Source organism: Crocodylus porosus, unplaced genomic scaffold (genome assembly GCF_001723895.1).
Source record: "Crocodylus porosus isolate Cpor-Errol unplaced genomic scaffold, CroPor_comp1, whole genome shotgun sequence".
Classification (NCBI taxonomy): Eukaryota; Metazoa; Chordata; order Crocodylia; family Crocodylidae; genus Crocodylus; species Crocodylus porosus.
In genome coordinates, this window is record NW_017728918.1 from 87,564,716 (window position 1) to 87,584,173 (window position 19,458).

A 19,458-nucleotide genomic window follows, 5' to 3' on the forward strand; every position below is an offset into this window, starting at 1 on the left:
CGGTGCCAGCCTCTTCCCTGCTGGGGGCTGAGGTGGGCTAGACAGAAAACTGGAGGGGCTTGCGCTATACATTTTCTGGCCAAATACACTTATTTATTTTTTTTAATAATACCCACTTAAGGCCTCTGCAAGTGGGAGTGGGGTGGGCTGCAGGGTTGTTGGCACAGCTCTGGGCAGGGGTGGCTATGGCAGTGCTAAGGCAAATTTGGGGGTGGCTACTGGCGCCCAAAGAAAAATTATAGGGCAGTTCTTCAGCTGCAAAGAGCTCAGCCCATTTCGATTCTGCTGCGAAATCTCTGGGTTTCTCCTGCCAGCCCCGGCTGAGCCCCTGCCGCACCCTTGCGAGGATCCCCCAGCTCCCCTGGGTGCTGTGGGGCCCGGCTGAGAAGCGCTGTGGTAAAGGGAAGAAGGGACCGCACCTCCCAGGCCCTCAAGCCCCGGCCCCAGCCTCCCGCGCGGAGTCCGGACAGCGCCTGGACCCCACTGTCCTGCCCTGCCCTGCCTGCACCCGCCGCTAGAGGCGCGCAGCCCGCCGCGCTCCCGGGCCCTGCTGCCGCCGGGAGGAGCTGGGGCGGAGGCGGGAAGGAAGGCGGCAGATTGAAACCTGCAGCGGCGCCGGAGCAGGTAACCGGGCCTGGCTCCTCGCTCACTCCCCATGCACCCCGGGCTCCCGCCCTGCGCCTCGGGGAGAGCGAGGCCCGCGCCCGGGAGGAAAGGCCAGGCTTAGTGGCCCGTGTCTGCGGCGGTGAGAGCCCCCCGCGAGGCCGGTCAAGGGCGCTGGGAACAGCCGCTCCCTGGGGAAGGGCAAGGCCGCAGCCCCGGTGGGTCGGGAGGGACCTGGCGCCCGCTGGTCTGACCTCCAGAGAGATTTGCCCCTTGTCCACTAACCGAAGGGGTGGGAGCACGCGATGAAGCGAGCTTGGGCCCACAGCCCTTGGGTGCTAGGGCTCGTCTGTAAGAGGCAAATCGGCAGCTCTAAAGGGGAAGCCCTGGGAGGCTGTCTCCTCCTTTAATCTGCCCTCTTCATCTGTTTGAATCCCCACATCTACCTCTATCCCATCTCTTCATCTAATCGGTGGTGCTGGTGCTTTCCCCTACCGTGGAGGTGTTTAAAAGGAGATTAGACAGGTACCTGGGTAGGGTTACTTGACCCCAGCGCTCTTTCCTGCCCAGAGCGGGGGGTTGGACTCTATGATCTAATAGGTCCCTACAGCCCTAGAAATCTATCCACCAAATCTGACCTCTCAATCTATCTAATACTGTGTCCAAATCTAATCCAGGGGTGGGTGAAATACAGCCTTCCAAGGCATTTTGTCCAGCTGGCAGCAGGTCCCTTGGCCCTGTCCAGGCCAGGCACCGGGGCAACCCAGGCCATGGCATGTGCGGCTGGTTGCCCTGCCCCAGGCATGCAGCAGGGTGGGGGTGGCGCAGTGGCCAGATTGTTTCCTGGCAGTCCCAGTGGTGGTTCCTTCCAGCTGCCAGTTCCAGCCCCACTGCCCTGGGACTCTGCACCCATGACCAAGGGACGGATCCTCCTGGGCAGGGGGCATGGCTGGGGAGATGAGAGAGGGCTGTGGGTGGGTGGGGAGCTGTGTCTGGGAGTGGGACAGGCAGGTGGGGCCAGGGATTAGGGTCAAGATTGTGGGGCAGTGACAGCGCAAGGGCCTGGGGCAAAGCTACAAATCCACTGCCTGCACATCTCTGTAATGGGCTCCTTTTCCATGGGGAGGGGCATGTGGGGAGCAGATTATGGCACTGCCCCAGGTCCCAGCCCCATGCTGTCACCACCCGGCAATCTTGATCCCTGGCCCAGCCCCACCCCCGCCATCCCACTCCCAGATGCAGCTCCCCATGGCCCCATCCCATCTTCATGGCTGCATGTCCTGCCCATGCAGGCCCTGGCTAGTCCCCATGGAAACCCTGCGTGCTAGTCCCCATCTGTTCCCTGCAGGCCTCTGCCTGCAGAATCGGTGCCCCGTTGCAGGGGTGTGCGGGGAGTGGATTGTGGTTTGGACCTGGGCCTGGGCCCTCCGCTGTCACTTTTTTGCAATCCTAATCCCAGCCGTGGTCCTGCTCACTTGTTCCGCTTCCAGGTGCTGCTTCCCACCTCCCTGTAGCCCCATTCTAGCCTCCCGGCCACATGCAGGAGCCAGTTAGGGAGTTTTAGTGAGCTGTTGTGTGGTGCAGGTGCTGGCCCTGCCTGTGGCAACTCACTAAAAATGCCTAAGTAATCCTCTAGCCAAAATAATTGCCCACCTCTGATCTAATCTGATCTTTTAACATACCTTAATCCCATTTTAATCCAGTCTAGTTTTTTAATTTAACCTGGCATGATAATCTAATTTAATATAATCTCTTAATCTAATCTGATTTTTAGACTGGATTAAATTAGACTAGAGCTAGTCTAAGAGGTCAGATTAGATTATGAGACTAGATTAAATTAGATTCTTAATCTGATTTGATCTCTTAATCTATTCTGATCTAATCTGTTTACTTTGGTTAGTCTATAAATTCCAAACCTAGTCTGCCTTCTACTTGACTTCAGACTAACCTGGTTAGCTACGTCTTTCCCTTCCAGAATTACAGACAGGTCACCCTACCACCGGGGCTTTCGCTTTAGATCTGTAGATTTGCCTATTATAGATTAACCAAAGCAGAGAAATATAGCCCAAGGTTTTGTGGGCCCAAACTCACTTTGTCAGAGCACTGACTACTTTGATTAGTTTATAAGGGGCAAATCTACCCTGCCTTCTCCCATTGGGAGTCTGACCTGAACTCTTTTGTTCTGTGAGGGAGGTGAACGCAAGTGGAAACCTCAGACTTCCCTAATGGAGGTGAATAACATCTCTATTGTGGCACTGTGTGCTCAAATAACACATCAGTTAGAAAGCTGTCTCCATAAGAGAAAAAAAATGAATTTGTGCCTTCCTTTGAGGCACAAGATGGCCAGAAATTTGTATCTTTTCTTCCCCTTCCCTTCCCATCCCATAACATCCCTTCCTTGCCACCCTACCTATTTTAGAAATTCCTGAAATGTCAAAGCTGGCTTCTTTTAAGTTGGTTTACCTATATTCTGTCAATGGAATGGGGTGTTTGCATTAAAAAAAAATCTTCCCCAATTAATCCAAACAGTTATTAACCAAATAAAGTATAGCATTTATACTTAAACATCACTTCTCCTCTTAAGTGGTGAAATTTTGTTTGTTTTCCAATGGCAATATTTAACCAGCTAACAATAGGGAACCTGCTGGGGAAGCCTGGATAAATCAGATTTTTACTTCCAAGGCAAAACACTTTTCAGGAGGGAAACAATTCCAGGTCCCTTTTACGTATTGGTTTGAAAAATGCCCAGCCTAACTGTTTCCCTTTTTTTCTTTGTTATAAATATAAAGGTTATCGTCGAAAGTCCGGGCTTTGTTGTACTGGGGCCTGTAAAATATATAGTAAGAAACAGTATCCTGTCCTGAGACACAGGAGACAAGAAGGACAAAGGATAAGATAAAGGGAACTAATCTCTTTTGTTTTTGTGTAAGGCTAAGCACATGGACACATTCTAGAACTGTGTTCCCTAAATGAGGTTGTGGCACTTAACAAATTCAGTTATTATGCTCAGGCTCAGATTGGAAGTAGATCTGAGATCCCTCAAAGAGGGGTTGCAAGGGAAAAAGGGAAAAAAAATTGGGAATCTTTCTTCCAGACCAGAGGCACCTTGCATCCTCTCTATCCCACTCTTATTCCCAGAACTGTCGGCAACCCCTCATCTTTCCTTCATACCAGGGGCCCTGTGAGTACCTGATATCCCAGACGCTATTCCCTCCATGCCAATGACTCTGTATATCCCACTCTATCTCATTTGTTTCATTCTTTCTCTTTCAGGATGTAAACCTTTCTAAACTGTATTACTAAAATGGTGTGGAGGTGATTATGTTTAAATGTAAGTAGCAACTGCTTTCCCCTGGCTCTTTGCTAACCACCTCTGTAATTTGCCAAAGAGCAAAGTCAAAGGCATCAGACACCGACCGGTCTGCTTGCAGACATTTAAAAAAGGAAAACAAAACAAAAAAACACACTTTCCCAAAAGAAGTAGCACATTACTTCAACCTGGCCTCACAGCGCCTGTATAGATCAGGTGCTTTGGCAGGGCTTTTTGGTGCTTTTATCTAAAAGCAGTTCAATTGGCTATTAGATAAAAGTGCCAAAAATCCCCTGTAAAGTGCCAGATCTATACAGATATTGAGCAAGCCGGGTCTAGCTAATGCAATGACTCTTCTGGCATGTGCTGGGCTCAGCGTGGGGGTGTACCAAGTTTAGAGTAAAGCACTACTTTTTTCTTTTTTTTTTTTCTTTTTTATGTCTGTAAGCAGCTCAGGAATTTGTTTTCTGTCTATTCCTCTTTTGTTGTTTTCCCTCCAATTTTTACCCAAATTTAGTATGTTCTGGCAGTTTATGGTCAACTTTCTCTAAAACTTTGAAATTGATTGTTACTGTGTTCTAATCTTTTTTGACTACAGAAAAATAAAGATTGGTCACCAACCTGGGGGTCTTGATCTACAGGTAGATCCTGGAGTCTCTCTTGGTAGATCCTGGAATGCGGGACAGCTGGGCATGCACGCATGTGTATACCCGCCGTCCCCATCCTCAGCAGGTCAATCTGTGGGGGAGGGAAGGGGCGGGGGCCAGATCAAGGCTCCCACGGTGAGCAACTGACTGTGCAGCCCAGCCAGGAGCAGGGGAAGGTAAGTGGGGCCCCAGCCTGGCTGGGTGATGGGAGATTGGAGCCTGGAGGGGCTCCTCCAGGGATGCAGGGGGCTTCTTCCCCATCTCTGCAGGGGTGAAGGCACCAGAGGCTGCTGCTGTTGCGCCTCGAGTCCCACTGCAGCTGCCAACATGTGGGCACAGTTCAGCTCAGCAGAGGGGACTCACATGGGGGTAGCCCTGGCCCACCTGGGTCTGGGACATTCTGGTCATCGAGAAACATGGAGGGGAGGCAGACCTTGTCACTGGGCACATCTTGGCAGAGGCCCTGAGGGCCCATGCCCTGCTCCCTCACCTGTGCTCAGGGTGCAGTGGGCAGCCCATGGTAGCAGCCACCTCATCCCAAGCACAGGTGGCAGGGCACGGACCCCCGGGGCCTTCGCCAGGCTGCGAAGTCCCCGGCCCTGGAGTGCAGAGACTTCCAGACCAGACGTGGTCAGGCCGGGGTCCAACATCACGTTCCACTGGCTGCTGGGCGGGCATGGCTCAGTGCACAGAAGTGGGATCAGGTGTGGGGGAGTGGTAGATCCTGGGATGACCTTTAGTTCCAAAAAGTGATCTTCACGATAAAAAGGTTGGAGACCGCTATACTAAAGCAATTCTTCTGTTGCAGTGTGTGTAAGGTCCACACCTGGGTGAACTAAGTTAGATTGATAGGCCCTTTTTAACATGATCTAACCTCCCCCTCACCTCCCCTAATGTCTGTATGTACCCTAGTGTAGAGTGGCTCTTGATTGTATAGAAACTTGTTGCAAACAAATAATGGGACAGTTTGTGTCTGAATTTGGGTTCTTAAATTGTTCTTAACCTATTGGACTGAATACAGTAGATTTATCTGGAGAGTCATCTGCTGTTGGTTTAATTTAACTTATTCATGTGTTTGATACAAATAGCAGGATGAAACCTTGAGTGCTGTAGTTGTATTTTTACCTGAAAACAGAGAGGATAATTTGTTACCCATTATAAGCAATATTGGGTTCCTGAAAATAGACCCTCTGCCTACACAGTTATGTTGACAAAGCCTCTTGGTAGAGATATAGCTGATAGAGGGAGTTTCTGCTGTCACAGCTACACCACCTCTCAAACCAACATCTTATAAAGCTGACAAAAGCAGTTTTTCACTGGCATACTATGTCTACTCCAGGGGTTTTGCCAGCCTAGCTATATCTGTTGTAGGGGTTGTCAGGTAAGCTAGTAAGACTTTATAGTGTAGATCCAGCATCATTAGCTTTCAAATGTTAAACTGAACATGAAATACTGGTATTACATATAACAGTGGTTTAAAAGCTTGCTTGAGTGAGTTTTTCCTGATGGGACTGAGGGGCATCATCTGCAAGATCTGTTCTATCCCCTAAGAAACATAGGCTGCTTGCAGATGTTAAAAACCCCCTCAAAATGGTGCTTTATTTTAAAGTCTGTGTGCTTCCATGTCAAGTCCAGCACATGCCCAGAAGAGGCAGCGTATTAGTTGGACTCAGCTTGCCTGACATCTGTATGAATTGGCTGCTTTAGTGTGGAGCTTTTTTGGTGCTTTGATCTAGTAGCTGATTGATTTATCTAGTAGCTGATAGTTCTTAGCCATTTTCAAAGATTATCAAACTCCTTTTGTTTGGGTAGGGGAAGACATTTCTACTGGTGCAAAATTATGGAAGCAATAATATAGCTACCATGCAAGCATCTTTTATGATTGTCTCTGAATCAGGAGTTACCAAATCCCTCTGCAGTTCATGACTTTCTGCAAAATGCTTTTCCCTCTTAATCATGAACATGAAAAATATCTCCACTCCTCCTCCCTTGGAAACTAAGGGAAATGCTTGCATGGAAAAGCATTTTAGGAGAATTATTAAGTTGGCTAGAAGTACATTAAATGAAACATAGCATCTGGAAATAAAGAAGAGAGCGAGCTGTCTGCAGAGTACACATGAGACACAAATTATGTTCTGAAAATCTGACTTCATTTTTAGTGTTAAAAAAGTAGTTTTATATCCTTTCTATGCTCAGGCTCCCAAATTTGCAATCACTAGTGGAACTGCAAAGGTGAAAGACTTACTGTCCACATGCATACACACCAAAAGATGCTAGCATAGACACAACTTCCGACTCTCCAAGCAAAGGATTCTGATGGCTTTGGTGCCTATGGGTTTTTGAGGCAAAATTTAACGGATTGCCTGATCTTGGAAATGTTATGCTGCTGTAGCTACTGTACTGAACATTGGTAAATGCTAGTTATGTGCTGAGGAGTAAGAAGCTAAATAAATAAATAGAGGCTGAACACCTTCTAGTGCTAGTCAGAAGGCTAAGAATAGTAAGAAATAAAAATGTTGCTTTTCTTTATAAAGAGTGGGGCTTCATGTTTAGAGGGTATTGGTAAGTGAGGTGTACGGGAGACAAACTAGCACTTCAGCAGGTTCCAAGATCAGCACTGTTGGCATTCTCTCCCTTCTTGATGGGTAGCGTGACTGCAGCTGGGCACTGCTCCTGGATAGGACCTTCCCACCCCTTTACTTTTCTATATTTGCTTCTGGCTAGTAGGTCTTTGGTAAAAATATGTCAAGCAGATATTTATCTCCAGAAGGTGTTCCAAAATCTTGTAAATTTTAACAGGTTTTTTAGCTAAATTAAGTGTCCCTGTTTCTTGCACCATACAGGTGGGATTGTCTGCTATTGTATTTAATCTCTCTTTAGTAGTAATCTAGATTCTCTGAAGTTTTTTGTTTTGGTGGGAGAGGCATTCTTTTCAATGAAAGTGACTTGTGGTCCAGTTTACTACAGATGACGTGGCTTGGCATCTCAGCGTATGATATAGCAGTGTTTTAAAACATAGTGGTTGTCTGTAGCAGTGAAACTGCATTGCAGTGTTACAGTTTAACAAGCTGTCCAGAAAAGGCCTGTGACTTGTACGCAACGCTGGACCAACTCTGTACCCCTCCTAGGGTGAGTTGGAAGAGTAGACAATGACTGTTTGGGTTTTACAAGATATGGGACACAGCCAGTAAGCTCTGCTACATGCAAAGGGCTGGCTGAGTGTCTTCCAAAATCAAACTGTATGCACTTGATGACAGCATCTTTTAATAGAGATTTAGGACAGGGAAACTGTTAGAAACTCCAAGAGGTTTTGACAGCAGGATGCTGGCTCGGTTCTTAATATGCCCTCTGACACAGGTGACTGGTAGTGGGGCATGTGGCCCCCGAAAGTGCTGGGGGCCCGTTGATGCACCCCAACTCAGCACCGCTCAGGATGGGGCCAGGTGTGGAACCCGCCGGCCTGATTGTACGGCCAGGGACGGAGCTCTGCTTCCCTGCTCAGCCCCACCCTCCCTGACAGTGCTCTGGAGTGGGACTGGGCCCTTCTGGCCCCCAAGAGAGCTTTTGGGCTACACGAGACAGCACACCCTCCCCCACAATGCCCCTCCATGGCCCAAAAGCTCCCTTGGAGCTATGGTTTCAGGCATAGTGGCAACCATTTTGTCCGCTGGCCTCTGCTTTCAGGCATAGTGGCAGCCATTTTATCTCAAAGCAAAACTTGCCCAAGAATGCAGCCAGAGTGGCCCCAGCTCCACTTGGTTTTTTTTTTTTTGAGTGGTTCAAAAGTGGAAAAGTTTGAGATTTGCTGATTCTTCTGGAGGGGGTATTAAGACAAAAAGGAAATCACTGAGCATTCAGCTTGTAAGTAGGGAGCTCACAGAACATGGAGAACAGAAAAAAGCAAGATGAGCACTCACTGGGATGTTCACGTTTACACTGTTTGGATTCTAAATTCTAGTTCTCTTATGCTTTGTGCTTGATGGAAAAGGGAGAAGTCCATATCTCATTTAACTATTCAAAGCAACTAAAACTAAAGGCTGCTTGCAGTTGTGCATTGTTTTGCCTCTTGTGCTTGTCTTGCCAAGAGAACATAAAATCTGAGGGTCCCTTCATACACCCTAAGTCTACATTTCACTGTTGTTGGGTACTAATAATAATGTACCTTTTCTTTAGCTTTGCAGAATAGCAGAGAGAGAGTTGAGTTTGGACTTTTTCTGTTCAACGAAGGCCAAGGCTCAGGCCCCCGCTGAGACTCCAGCCCCCAGCACAAGCAGTGCAGTTCTGAATTATGGTACCAGAAGCAGCCACAGTGAGAGTGACACTCCAGATTGGGATGCCACATCATGCACAAACACTCATATGAACAGTTGTACAATTTCCAGTAGCAGAGACCCTTGCTTTGGGCCAGATGCAGCTTTGCAATATATTGAGAAAGGGCCATATCAGCCCATAATTGTGTTTCCAGGCACTCCGTCTGGCAATAAAATAAGAAAATTCAGAAAAGAATGGTACAGTGATCACAAATGAATACAGTGTCCGTCAGGACACAGCTTTCTGTTTCTGCTGCCAAGCATTTGGCAATTCCCAAACAGGCGACCAAGCGTTCTGAATTGTGTTTTAAATAATGGAAGAAAGCCAATGAAAGATTTCGTGAGCATTCAAGGTCTGAAGAACATCTCGAAGCTGTTGCTAAATGGCAGGGTTGGCTGCAGACCAGGAAAAGGGGGAATGCTGCATCACAACTTGACAGTCAGAGGAAAAAAACAGTGTACGAAAACTGAGCATACTTACAAACTGTAATACAGGCTTACAAACTGTAATACAGGCTGTGTTGTTTTGTGCTCACCAAGGCATACCTTTGAGGGGACATGATGAGGGATCCAATTCCACAAATCAAGGAAACTTGTGGGAATTGATGAAGCTGCGTAGTGAAGGCAACGAAGTGATTCAGCGGTTTATGATTTTCTGAGAGAAGTTTTTAACCTCCCCCTCTATGCGACACTGGTCAGCCCACAGTTGGAGTACTGTGTCCATTTCTGGGCGCTGCACTTCAGGAGGGACGTGGACAGCATTGAGAGGGTCCAGAGCAGGGCCCACTCGCATGATCAGGCTGAGGGACCTGGACCTGTTCAGCCTGCACAAGAGAAGGCCGAGAGGAGACCTTGTGACTGTCTGTAAACTTACCGGGGGGACCAGAGGGGGTTGGGTGAGACCCTGTTCCTCTGAGCACCTCCTGGTGTAACAAGGAATAACGGCCACAAGTTGACTGAGAGTAGATTCAGGCTAGACATCAGGAGGCACTACTTCACGGTCAGGATGGCTAGGATCTGGAACCAGCTTCCAAGGAAAGTGGTGATGACTCCTACCTTAGGGGTCTTTAAAAGGAGGCTCGATAACTACATGACTGGGGTCATATGAGCTTAACTTAATGGGGGTCACATGTGCCCAGCATTCATTCCTGCCCAGTGCAGAGGGTTGGACTTGATGATCTGCTCAGGTCTCCTCCGACCCTACATCTACATCTACATCTATATCTACATCCACCTACCTACACAGCTCCTGTCAAAATGAAATACTTGAGGTTATGGATTCACAAGTCCAGAATTCAACAGTAAAGGAAGTAAAAGAAGCTGGAGTGTTTGCCATCATTGCAGATGAAACAATGGATCTCTCCAGGCATGAACAATTCGCTCTCATACTACGATATGTAAACTAGGCCTTTGAAATACAAGAACAATTTATTGGCTTCTGTAGGATGCTGCAGACAGATGGTGCTTCATTTGTCACACTAATCAAGACTGCTTTGTCAGATTTGGGACTTGATGTTTTGGCTTAAAGAGGTCAGTGCTATGATGGAGCTGAGAGGACCTTATAAAGGTGTGGCTATACGGATTCTTAGTGAGAATCCTTTAGCTTATTATGTTCACTGCTATGCTCATATATTATATCTATGCATAGTGGATGTGGTTTCTTGTATTCTCTCTGTCCAGAATGCCTTTGCACTTTTCCACTAACTACAAACTTTCATTGAAAGAAGCGCAAGGAGACATGCTATCTTTGGAAAAATAGTATCCGAAAGAAGACAATCAGAAACTGCTTCTTTTTCTGGTGGACCAGTAACTGTTAAACTGCTCACTGACAGTCGATAGAACTGTCATGTTGAGGCTATCAGAGCTCCAACATTAGAAAATGTTGATGAAGTAGTTGAAGGTCTGGATGAAATGGAGCATGGGGGTTCAAAAGCTAGAGCTGAAGCTTATGTGCTTCTCTAGCACCTGCAAGACTTCAACTTCCTGTACTGCATGCTGCTTATGAGGAGAGTGCTTATGCAAACCAGACACCTATCCAAACTTAATCAAAGGATTTTACATTTCATAGAGCAATAGTGATGGCCAAATCCACAGTGTCTGTACTGCAAGGACTGAGAAGTAAGGAGTTTGCATCCCAAGTATTCAACAATGCTAATGAACTGTATCAGAAAAATGGGTATCCTGGACCTTGTGTCCCTCATAAAAGGGTTGTTCCCTGAAAACTGAGAGGAGGGGAAATGTCGTCCTTTGAGAAACCAGAGGACTATTACAGGACAGAAACACTATACACTACTTTGGGCACCCTTATTAGTGACATTGAACACTGCTTCGCTGAGAATGACCTAAACATTTTCAAGTCCCTGGAAGATGTTCTCTCTTCTGAGACCCCATTACAGGAAAGTATAGCCATTATTTCCAAAACTTACAGGGTTCCTCAAGAGAATCTGGGGTCTGAAATCAGCGTGTCTTTCGGATTGTTTGAAATTCATGGCAGTGCTGGCACAGCTTGAAAGAAGAGTGAAGTTATTTCATGAAATATCACTGCGTGATACCCTTCCAAAACTGGGAAACCTTTTCATACTTTTCTTCATTGCAGTAGCTGAAAACTTACCTGAGGACTAAGATGGCAGATGGTCGTGTTTCTAACCTGGGAATACTACAGATTGGAAAACAAGCTAACATACCTGACATTGCACAGTTTGCCAACAGAAAGGAGGGCCTCTGAACCAGCAATGCTGGGAAAACTTGTTCTAGGAAGTTGTTTCATCTTTGATTTTCTTTTTGCCAAATTAATGATTGTTTGGGGATTTAATTTATATATGGCAAATGCCCCATTATATATATGGCAGCTTGTTTTTGCTACAAATTGCTTTCTGTTCTTGTTAGATGGTTTCTTTTGTGATTCTTTCTTTTGTAATTTTATATGTATTACTTTATCTAAACAGAAACTACATTGTTGCCGTGTGGAGTAGATATTGGTGCTAGCACTGAAAGTGATCTGACAGATGGTACACTTTCTGCTGGTTAGGGAAGAAAATGTCAGAGTGGACTCTATTTCACTCTCTTGCATGATACCATGGCTATTAGATTATTGGTCTGTAATTAATTTGTTTTTATGTCATTTCAACTATTGTTTCTCATCCTATCTTTTATGAGACATTTGGCAACTACTAGTCATTGAGTTGTTGGTATATGATTAAGACTTGATAATCCATAAAGATTTTCCTTTTTCTTCTCTTTGAATTAATTTTTGGAATCTCAAAAGCAAACTCACTCTTTCCCAATGCATTGCAAAAAAAAAGCTATTGTCTTCAGAAGCTGTTCTAATTTCTGAAGTACAGCAGAGAATCAATGAATCAGGACCCAAGTTAAAAACTCATAAGGTTGAATTTAAGGCACCAGGCCTTGTAACTTCTTGGAAATAGTTCAGGTATTCACAGATCGTCGAAAACAGTGAACAATTGAAATTATACAAAATTAGGTTTTTGCTTTTGGGATCAAAACTTTTAAAAAATGTACGACTTTAAGAGAATAGTTCTGGTTGTCTATTTCACAATGTAGTTACAGGACTCATTTATAGATTCTCCAAGCAACCAGTGGCTATGACAGCAAGCTGTAGCTTTAGTGATGAATTCATAATAGTCTCGCTGAAAAAATGTTTGAATAAAACACCGTGAAAAATATTGATCGTACATGCCTGAAGAATGGTTAACATGGTTAAATTAAGGAGCAGGGCTAAAGCAACAAACAGTGACTCAAATGGTGGTGGGTGTCTGGTAGTTTCTTGCTTCCGTGATTTTGCTGGTCACCCATAGGGGCTAAGAAGATTGGTTTGTTTAGGGGCTTTTTTTTTTCTTTTTGGTCTGATTTTCCAATGGTTTAATTTTCCTATGTTGCTAACCAGTATCAGTAATCCAACACTACTGAAAAAAAATTCTATCTCACATTTTTCCTTTAGTTGGTGAATTACATAACTGCTAGCAAGTGTTTGTTATTCTGTTTCTATTTTAAGTGAGAGGCAAGGATTTATTAGTGTGGTATCTTTTACTGGGCCAGCTATTTAGTTGGGAGAGTTAAACAAGCGTTTGAACTCAAGACAATCTTTGCCAGGTCTGATTAGATCAGGGGTGGGCAAAGTCCGGGCCATGGGCTGGATTGGGCTGGCAGCAGACTCTATTTCCCACCAGCCCCAGCTGGTCTGTAGGGAGACTGCGGGAGCATGGGGTGTGAACCTGGGCTCTGCCCCAGCATGGCTTGGCCCTGTATTGTCATGCCCCTGTGTTCCTGGGGTCTCCATGGAGACTGGCCAAGAGCCCTGTGGACAGGGCATGTAGCTAGGCAGGGGGCTGCTCTGGGGCCAGGCTTGGGATCTTGCAGCAGTGACAGCACAGGATAGGGCTGGGACAGATCCACGATCCTCTGCCCACGTGCCCCTCTGATGAGTATGGGTTCCATGGGCAGGGGGTGCAGGCAGTGGATTATGGTTCTTCCCAGGCCCTGTCCCACATTGTCACTGCCGCAAGATCCTGGCTGCAAAGCATGTCCCCTCCCAGCCGTGTGCCCTGCTTGTGCTTTTCCGGGCCGGTCTCCACAGGATCTCCAGGAGTGCAGGTCCTTGACAGTGTGGGGCCGGGCTGAGGCAGAGCCCCGGATCTGTGGCTCTGCAGCCCCGTGCTATCATGCCCTTGCAGTCCTGGGGTCTCCACAGAGACTGGCCAGGAGCTGAGGCTGCTGGAAAATGGCATCCAGCCGCTGGTGGATTTGTCATTTTGCCTACCCCAGATTAGACCCAGCCAGGCACCGCCTAGTAAAGAATGAGCAGTACCTGGCTCATTCTTCATCAAGTCTGATCAGAACGTCTTGCATGCAAAAGCTTGTCTAACTATCCCATGTACACAGTTGGTCCAATAAAAAATTTCACCCTAAAAAATCCTTGCCTTTTGCATAATCATGGCTATTAAGTGTCAGAGTTGGACTTAAGTGAGTTATCCTGGAGTAGAAATCAAAACTCGTGGAAGAGGTGATACCTTTATTAGACCAACTAGATATTTGCAAACAAATTATTTTATAAGTATAAATTATTATATTTATTATAAAATAATTTGTTTGCAAATATCTAGTTGGTTTAATAAAAGATATTGTCTCTTCCACAAGTTTTAATACCTTTTGCCTCTAAACCAATACAGCTACAACCTGGATACCTTCTCCTGGAGTAAACATTTTTGACTGAGCTCTAGTTGTCAACTTTCCTGATAGTTTTATCAGCCTAAATCATGGTGTACAACCTTAGCTGCATGCTGAATATGGGGTAGCGACCCTTCTATTTCATAATGGAAATGTTCTTGAGAAAAAATGTCTCTTATAAAGTAAAATGTGTAATGGTCCTATGTTGGGTTGTACTAAGTGGAAATATTTATTGTATTGGTAGAAAAATTGCATGCAAAACAAACAAATAAGTGAGGTCTTTTTTCTGCTTGGCGCTTGTTAAGTTTAATGTTTCCCTTTAATAAGATGCACATTGGAGCTTTTAGAGGGTACTACTGATAATATAAATAGGAAAACTCCAAGGGGGCTTTGCAGTGCCATGCAGTGTTATACTTTTGGGTGTGCAAACACGATTCACAAGATAAACCCAGAGATTTCAAAGTGTTAAAAACTCTCCTGACCTGTTGTAGTCTTTCTGAGTCCTTTGCAACAGAAGAATTGTTCCATTATTTTTATGTAGTGAAAAAAGTGAGAAAAAAAAAGAGCCAGCATTTTCTGAGGGGTGCCTTGAATCTAAAAAAAAAGTCGAGAACCATTGATATAAGGTGTCAATGGAAGCTGTAGACTTCGTATTGTAAAAGGAATAAGGCTGCATAAAAAGGTAGTATAAAGGCAATGTATTGATTATTTAAATTGTGATCTTCCTGACAGTGTAGTGACAAGGACTGGATTACTTGCTTGATGTTTAATTTAACCCAAAATACTGAATTTGATTTAAAGCAAGGCTGTCTAACTCCTAAATAGTTTGGGACCATCTATTGTGTGAGCTTCCCTACTGCATGTGCTCCCATGTGCCCCCCCCCCCCCCAGATCTTTGAGCCTTGGGGTCCTAAGCCCCATGGGATGTACTACCTTGCTCCCAGGGATGGGGACAGGAGGCAAAAATCAGAGGAGAGCAGGGAGAGAACCTGGCTGCAGTAACACCTGAAACAGTGCAGGGAGCAGCAGCTCTGTGAGAGCCATGGGGCTGTAAGTTAACCCATGCAGCCTGCCCATGGGCTGTGTTGGATAGCCCTGATTTAAAGTAAACAGGAATTGCTAATGTTATACCTTGAGCTAGCTGTCAGCAGGATAATAGTTCATTTAAGAAAAAATGGCATTGCATATCTTTCCTTTTGCAGACCATGGATTCTGAATCAAAACACAGTTTCATAGGAAGTTTTCTTCAGCCTCCAGATAAGAGCAAGTATTCTACCTTTGCTCACAGAAAATCAAAGAAATTAACAACTGCTGTGGGAGACCTGCCTTCTGTTCCAGACAATCAAGGTAAATGGAGGTGGTGGTGGGGAACAACAATAACTGAAAATCTTGGTTTGAAATCTATTAAGTAAGCTAAACAAGGGAATTTTTCACAGGACGGCAGGACTTTTAAATTACCAGCTAGACATTTGGATAAGCTGGCTTTCATAGGGAATATAGTTTCTCCTTCCATAGCTATGGCTGTATAATGAAAACTATTGCAAAATCATGTTCTAGATGTTAATTTTTACCTTGAAAATTGTCAGGTGAGGAAAATGCTTTATAGTTGCAGAAACAGGTTTTTTTTTTTCCATTAAATTTTTAACATGTTACCAAAAAAAGACTACAGTTGCAGCTTCATAATAAATTTGGACCCTAATGTTATCTGGTCCCAAAATTCTGCTTTTAAATTTCTGTAGCAAACTATCACTGGTAATGAGCAAATGTACCGGAAATTCTGATTTGGCTCAATACTCTTTCAATATTGTCAGGTTGAAAAATGTCAGCTCTTGAAAGTCTTCTAAAATGTTTAACTTTCTCTTGCGTCCTTAGTTTGTCCAAACAAACAGCATTGTATCACAACGTTTGAAACATAGGTATGCTGTAAGGCAGATTCATGAAAGAAACTATTTAACATTATACTGTTCTTGCCATAAGAAGGGAAATGCCATTATTTTAAGCACTAGAAGCACTTCTGTCAACTATTTGAAAGCAGACATTAAGGGGAGAGGGAGCAGAAATAGAGAATGTCTCTGTCAAATTTCTAGATAATGCAAACTGCTTTTCAGAAGTGAGAGAAAAATCTATTATCTGGTTTAGTTTTAGTTTTTCCTGCAGTGCCTATGAAATGCATCCTTGATGTAGAGGAAATGTGCACAGTTCCTGTTCAAGAACAGTGGAAAGACATAGTATTAATTAGGGGTCCACTGATAAAGATTTTTCTTGGCTGATAACAATAGCCAATTATTAACCAGCCATATCGACTGATACCGATCTTGTAACCTACTTACAGGAATGCAGGCAGGCACCATGGAGAACAGTGCCTTGCAAGTAAGTTTGTGGAGGGGAAGAGGTGTGGGGGAGGGAAGTGGTGGAAGGGGGTGCAGATCAAGGTCCCCACAGTGAGGGAGAGAGGGGGGCAGGGGCTGGTGATGGGAGTACTGCCCAGCCAGAGTGGTAAACGGGACTCGGGGTTGGGAGTGGGATGGAGCCATGGGCAGCTTGTTCAAGGGATCAGCATCCCTGCACTTAAAAATGGCAGTGGTAGTGCTTGAACTCAAGCTCATCAAATGTGCTTTAGTTTAAGTGCTGCTGCCACCATTTTTAAGTGTGAGTACACTTAACTGCAGCGGAGCTGAGTGGGGTGAGGGCAGATGCAGGCTGCTTGCTGTGGATTTGGGGCTCTCAGCTTTGCTGCCTTTGCCCCAGGAGCCCCAACTGGCCTTGTGTCCCCTGCCCGCCCAGCAGCAGGAAATGCAACTCACTGCTCTCACTGCTGCCAGGTGGGCAGGGAAGGCGCAGGTGATATGGGGCTCCTGGGGCAGAGGCAGGAGAGTGGAGAGTTCAGAGCCCACAGTGGGCAGCCAGCATCTGCCCCACGTACAAATTGGGAAGGGGAGACGCATGCCCCCCCATGCCTCCCTTGGGGGGGTGCACACAGTGGCAGGGAGCCGCCCCCCAGTCCCCACCCTCCCTGTGCCCCCTGGACGAGCTGCCCATGGCTCTGTTCTGCTCCCTACCCTGGGTCCTATTCACAGCCCTGGCTGGGCACTGCCCCCAGCCCCTACCCCACTCCTTTCCTCACTGTGGGGGCCTTGATCTGCCCCACCCTCATGCCCACTTCCCGTCCACAAACTTACCTGCAAAGGCGCTGCTGTCCACACTGCCTGGCTGCATTCCTGGCCACGTCCAGAGTACCTGGTCAGAGGGGATATTATATTTACTGGTGCCATTACTGGCTACACCGGCCAATAAAAGTTGGTTGCTGATAAGATAATTTTTCTTTTATTAGCACCAATCTGATATGGTACTCATATATCATTGCACCTCTAGTATTAATACTGTTTTTACATAGTTTTTAAGACTATAACTTGTATATTTACAAAGAAATATTTGAGAAACAAATCAAAAGTTTTCAAAACAAATTAAGACACTTACCAGAAAAATATATTGTTATTTCATAATGCTAACTGTTGATGGGGAATCATTACAATTTTTATAGCTTAACACTGAAAAAATAAATGCTGTTGCTACACTGCAGTGTACAAACCCATTGTTAAGGCTTTATTCGTCATTGTTGAATTGTTCAGTAGCTCTGATGGCAGCTCTGAAAACTCTTCAGGAAAAGATCCATCGTTTAGAGTTGGAGAGGTCGCAGGCTGAAGAGAACCTGAGCAGTCTTTCTGTAGAGGCTGCTCAGTACAAAAAAGCCTTGCACCATGAATCCTGTGAGAAAGATATCGCCCATCAGGAACTGATGCAACAGAAAAAAGGTATTTTTTTTTCCAGGAGTTGTGAAAGACCGACATGCATCTGTTATACTTCTGAATTGAACAACTGAGCAAGTTTGTTTTGACCAGCTGCTATTTAATTCAGACTTTGGTTTCAGTAAGAAGTATCTTCCTTCCAAGTCATGATACTGTGACAATTCAAGTCCTTATTTTGTTTTTGACAAGTTAATTTTTTATAACAGTAAAATAATATTTGGTTACTTGAAAGCTTGGTGCCAAATAAGCAGGCTTTAGATAATGTACATTGTATTAAAAAAACAGAGAAAATGTGTGCGTGTGCATGTTGTGTGCTCACATGTGAGTGTGAAAATATGGTTATTTCACTTCAAACTGAAGGTTTGGGCTCCCAAAATTCTTCATCAGTCTCTCTCTGCTGATGTTCTTTGAACTCTAGCACTGAAATGCCTAAACTGGACTAAACGCTGCTATCTGCCACCACTAAGTGCTGCCTGTTTAGCACTCCAGTCTGGCAAAGAGTGCTGCTGGGAAGGGAGGGAAGGAGTTGGATTCTAACTGGAGTTTTTTATGTCAGCATAGATTCAATTAAGCCAGTAGCTAATTCCATATGTATGTAACAGTGATTCTCAGCCATGGCATCCTGAGGTGCCTTAATATCTTTTCAAGGGGGACCCCAGGGTGCCACACAATCTTAATACTCCTAGGTGTGCAAACATGATTCACAAATTAACCCCAGACATTTCAAACAGGAATCCATAGTGTTAAGAACAGTCTGATCTGTTGTAATCTTTCTGAGTTTTTTTCAGCAGAAACACTGCTCCATTATTTTTCCATAGTCAAAAAAACAAGCAAAAACAAAGAGTGTTTTCTGAAGGGTGCCTCAAGTCTAAGAAGGCTGAGACGACTGATATATAACATAAAAATCACACTCCTGTGGGAGGCAGGGCCTGAAATTGGAAACCCATGTTGAATCTTGTACATATACTGATGCTAAATATCTAAACTGCTTGATTTGCCTAGCTCCCAAACTACTCTCCTGTGTCCCCTTTAAATTGTAAAGAATTCAGCCTCTCTTAAGACCGTGAGGAGATGAGCTGTCTAACTGTATGACCCCAACTACTGTTCTCTGTCTGTCTTTTCATAGATGTAAGCGTGCAGTTAAGCGCAGCCCAATCACGCTGCTCCCTACTGGAGAAACAGCTGGATTACATGAGGAAAATGGTTTTCAGTGCAGAGCAAGACAAGAAAGTGGTTTTACAGCAACAGGTGAAGCTGTTTAATGTAACATATGGAGCAATGTATTAGCACAATATTGTAGAAAGATTAAGACTTTAAAACCTGTGCTTTCTACGTGTCACTTCTTCCTTCCCCTGCTGTGTGAGTTGGTAGTGACTAAAAGTGATTACAGTGTGGGGTGACTGATCTGTGAATTGCACAAAATGGTCCACTGGCTTTGGTAAGGTTCCTAGTAAATAGGCACATGCCATTGGGAAAAGGCAGGAATACTTTAATGGAGGCAGCTCTTGGCAGATCAGATGTAAAGTGGCCAAGGACTGCAAGAGCAACATGACACAACTTGGTTTCCTAATTCTAAAAGTTTCGGTCTAGGAAAACTA

At 45.1% G+C, this 19,458-nt stretch overlaps 1 protein-coding gene across 5 annotated transcripts in view; it reads left to right on the forward strand.

Moving 5' to 3' along the window:
* The first annotated feature begins 561 nt into the window (after positions 1-561).
* The window catches only part of CEP57L1 (centrosomal protein 57 like 1), a 28,400-nt gene continuing 9,503 nt past the window's right edge, over positions 562-19,458 (forward strand). For 4 of the 5 annotated variants that reach the window (XM_019537874.1, XM_019537872.1, XM_019537876.1 and 1 more), the window contains exons 1-4: positions 562-624; positions 15,257-15,401; positions 17,684-17,866; positions 18,987-19,108. In XM_019537874.1, the coding sequence (XP_019393419.1) occupies positions 15,260-15,401; positions 17,684-17,866; positions 18,987-19,108 (447 nt within the window). In that variant the 5' untranslated portion in view covers positions 562-624; positions 15,257-15,259. Of the gene's footprint in view, positions 625-3,686; positions 3,785-15,256; positions 15,402-17,683; positions 17,867-18,986; positions 19,109-19,458 lie in introns of those variants that run through there. The other variant, XM_019537873.1, reaches the window with a different exon arrangement.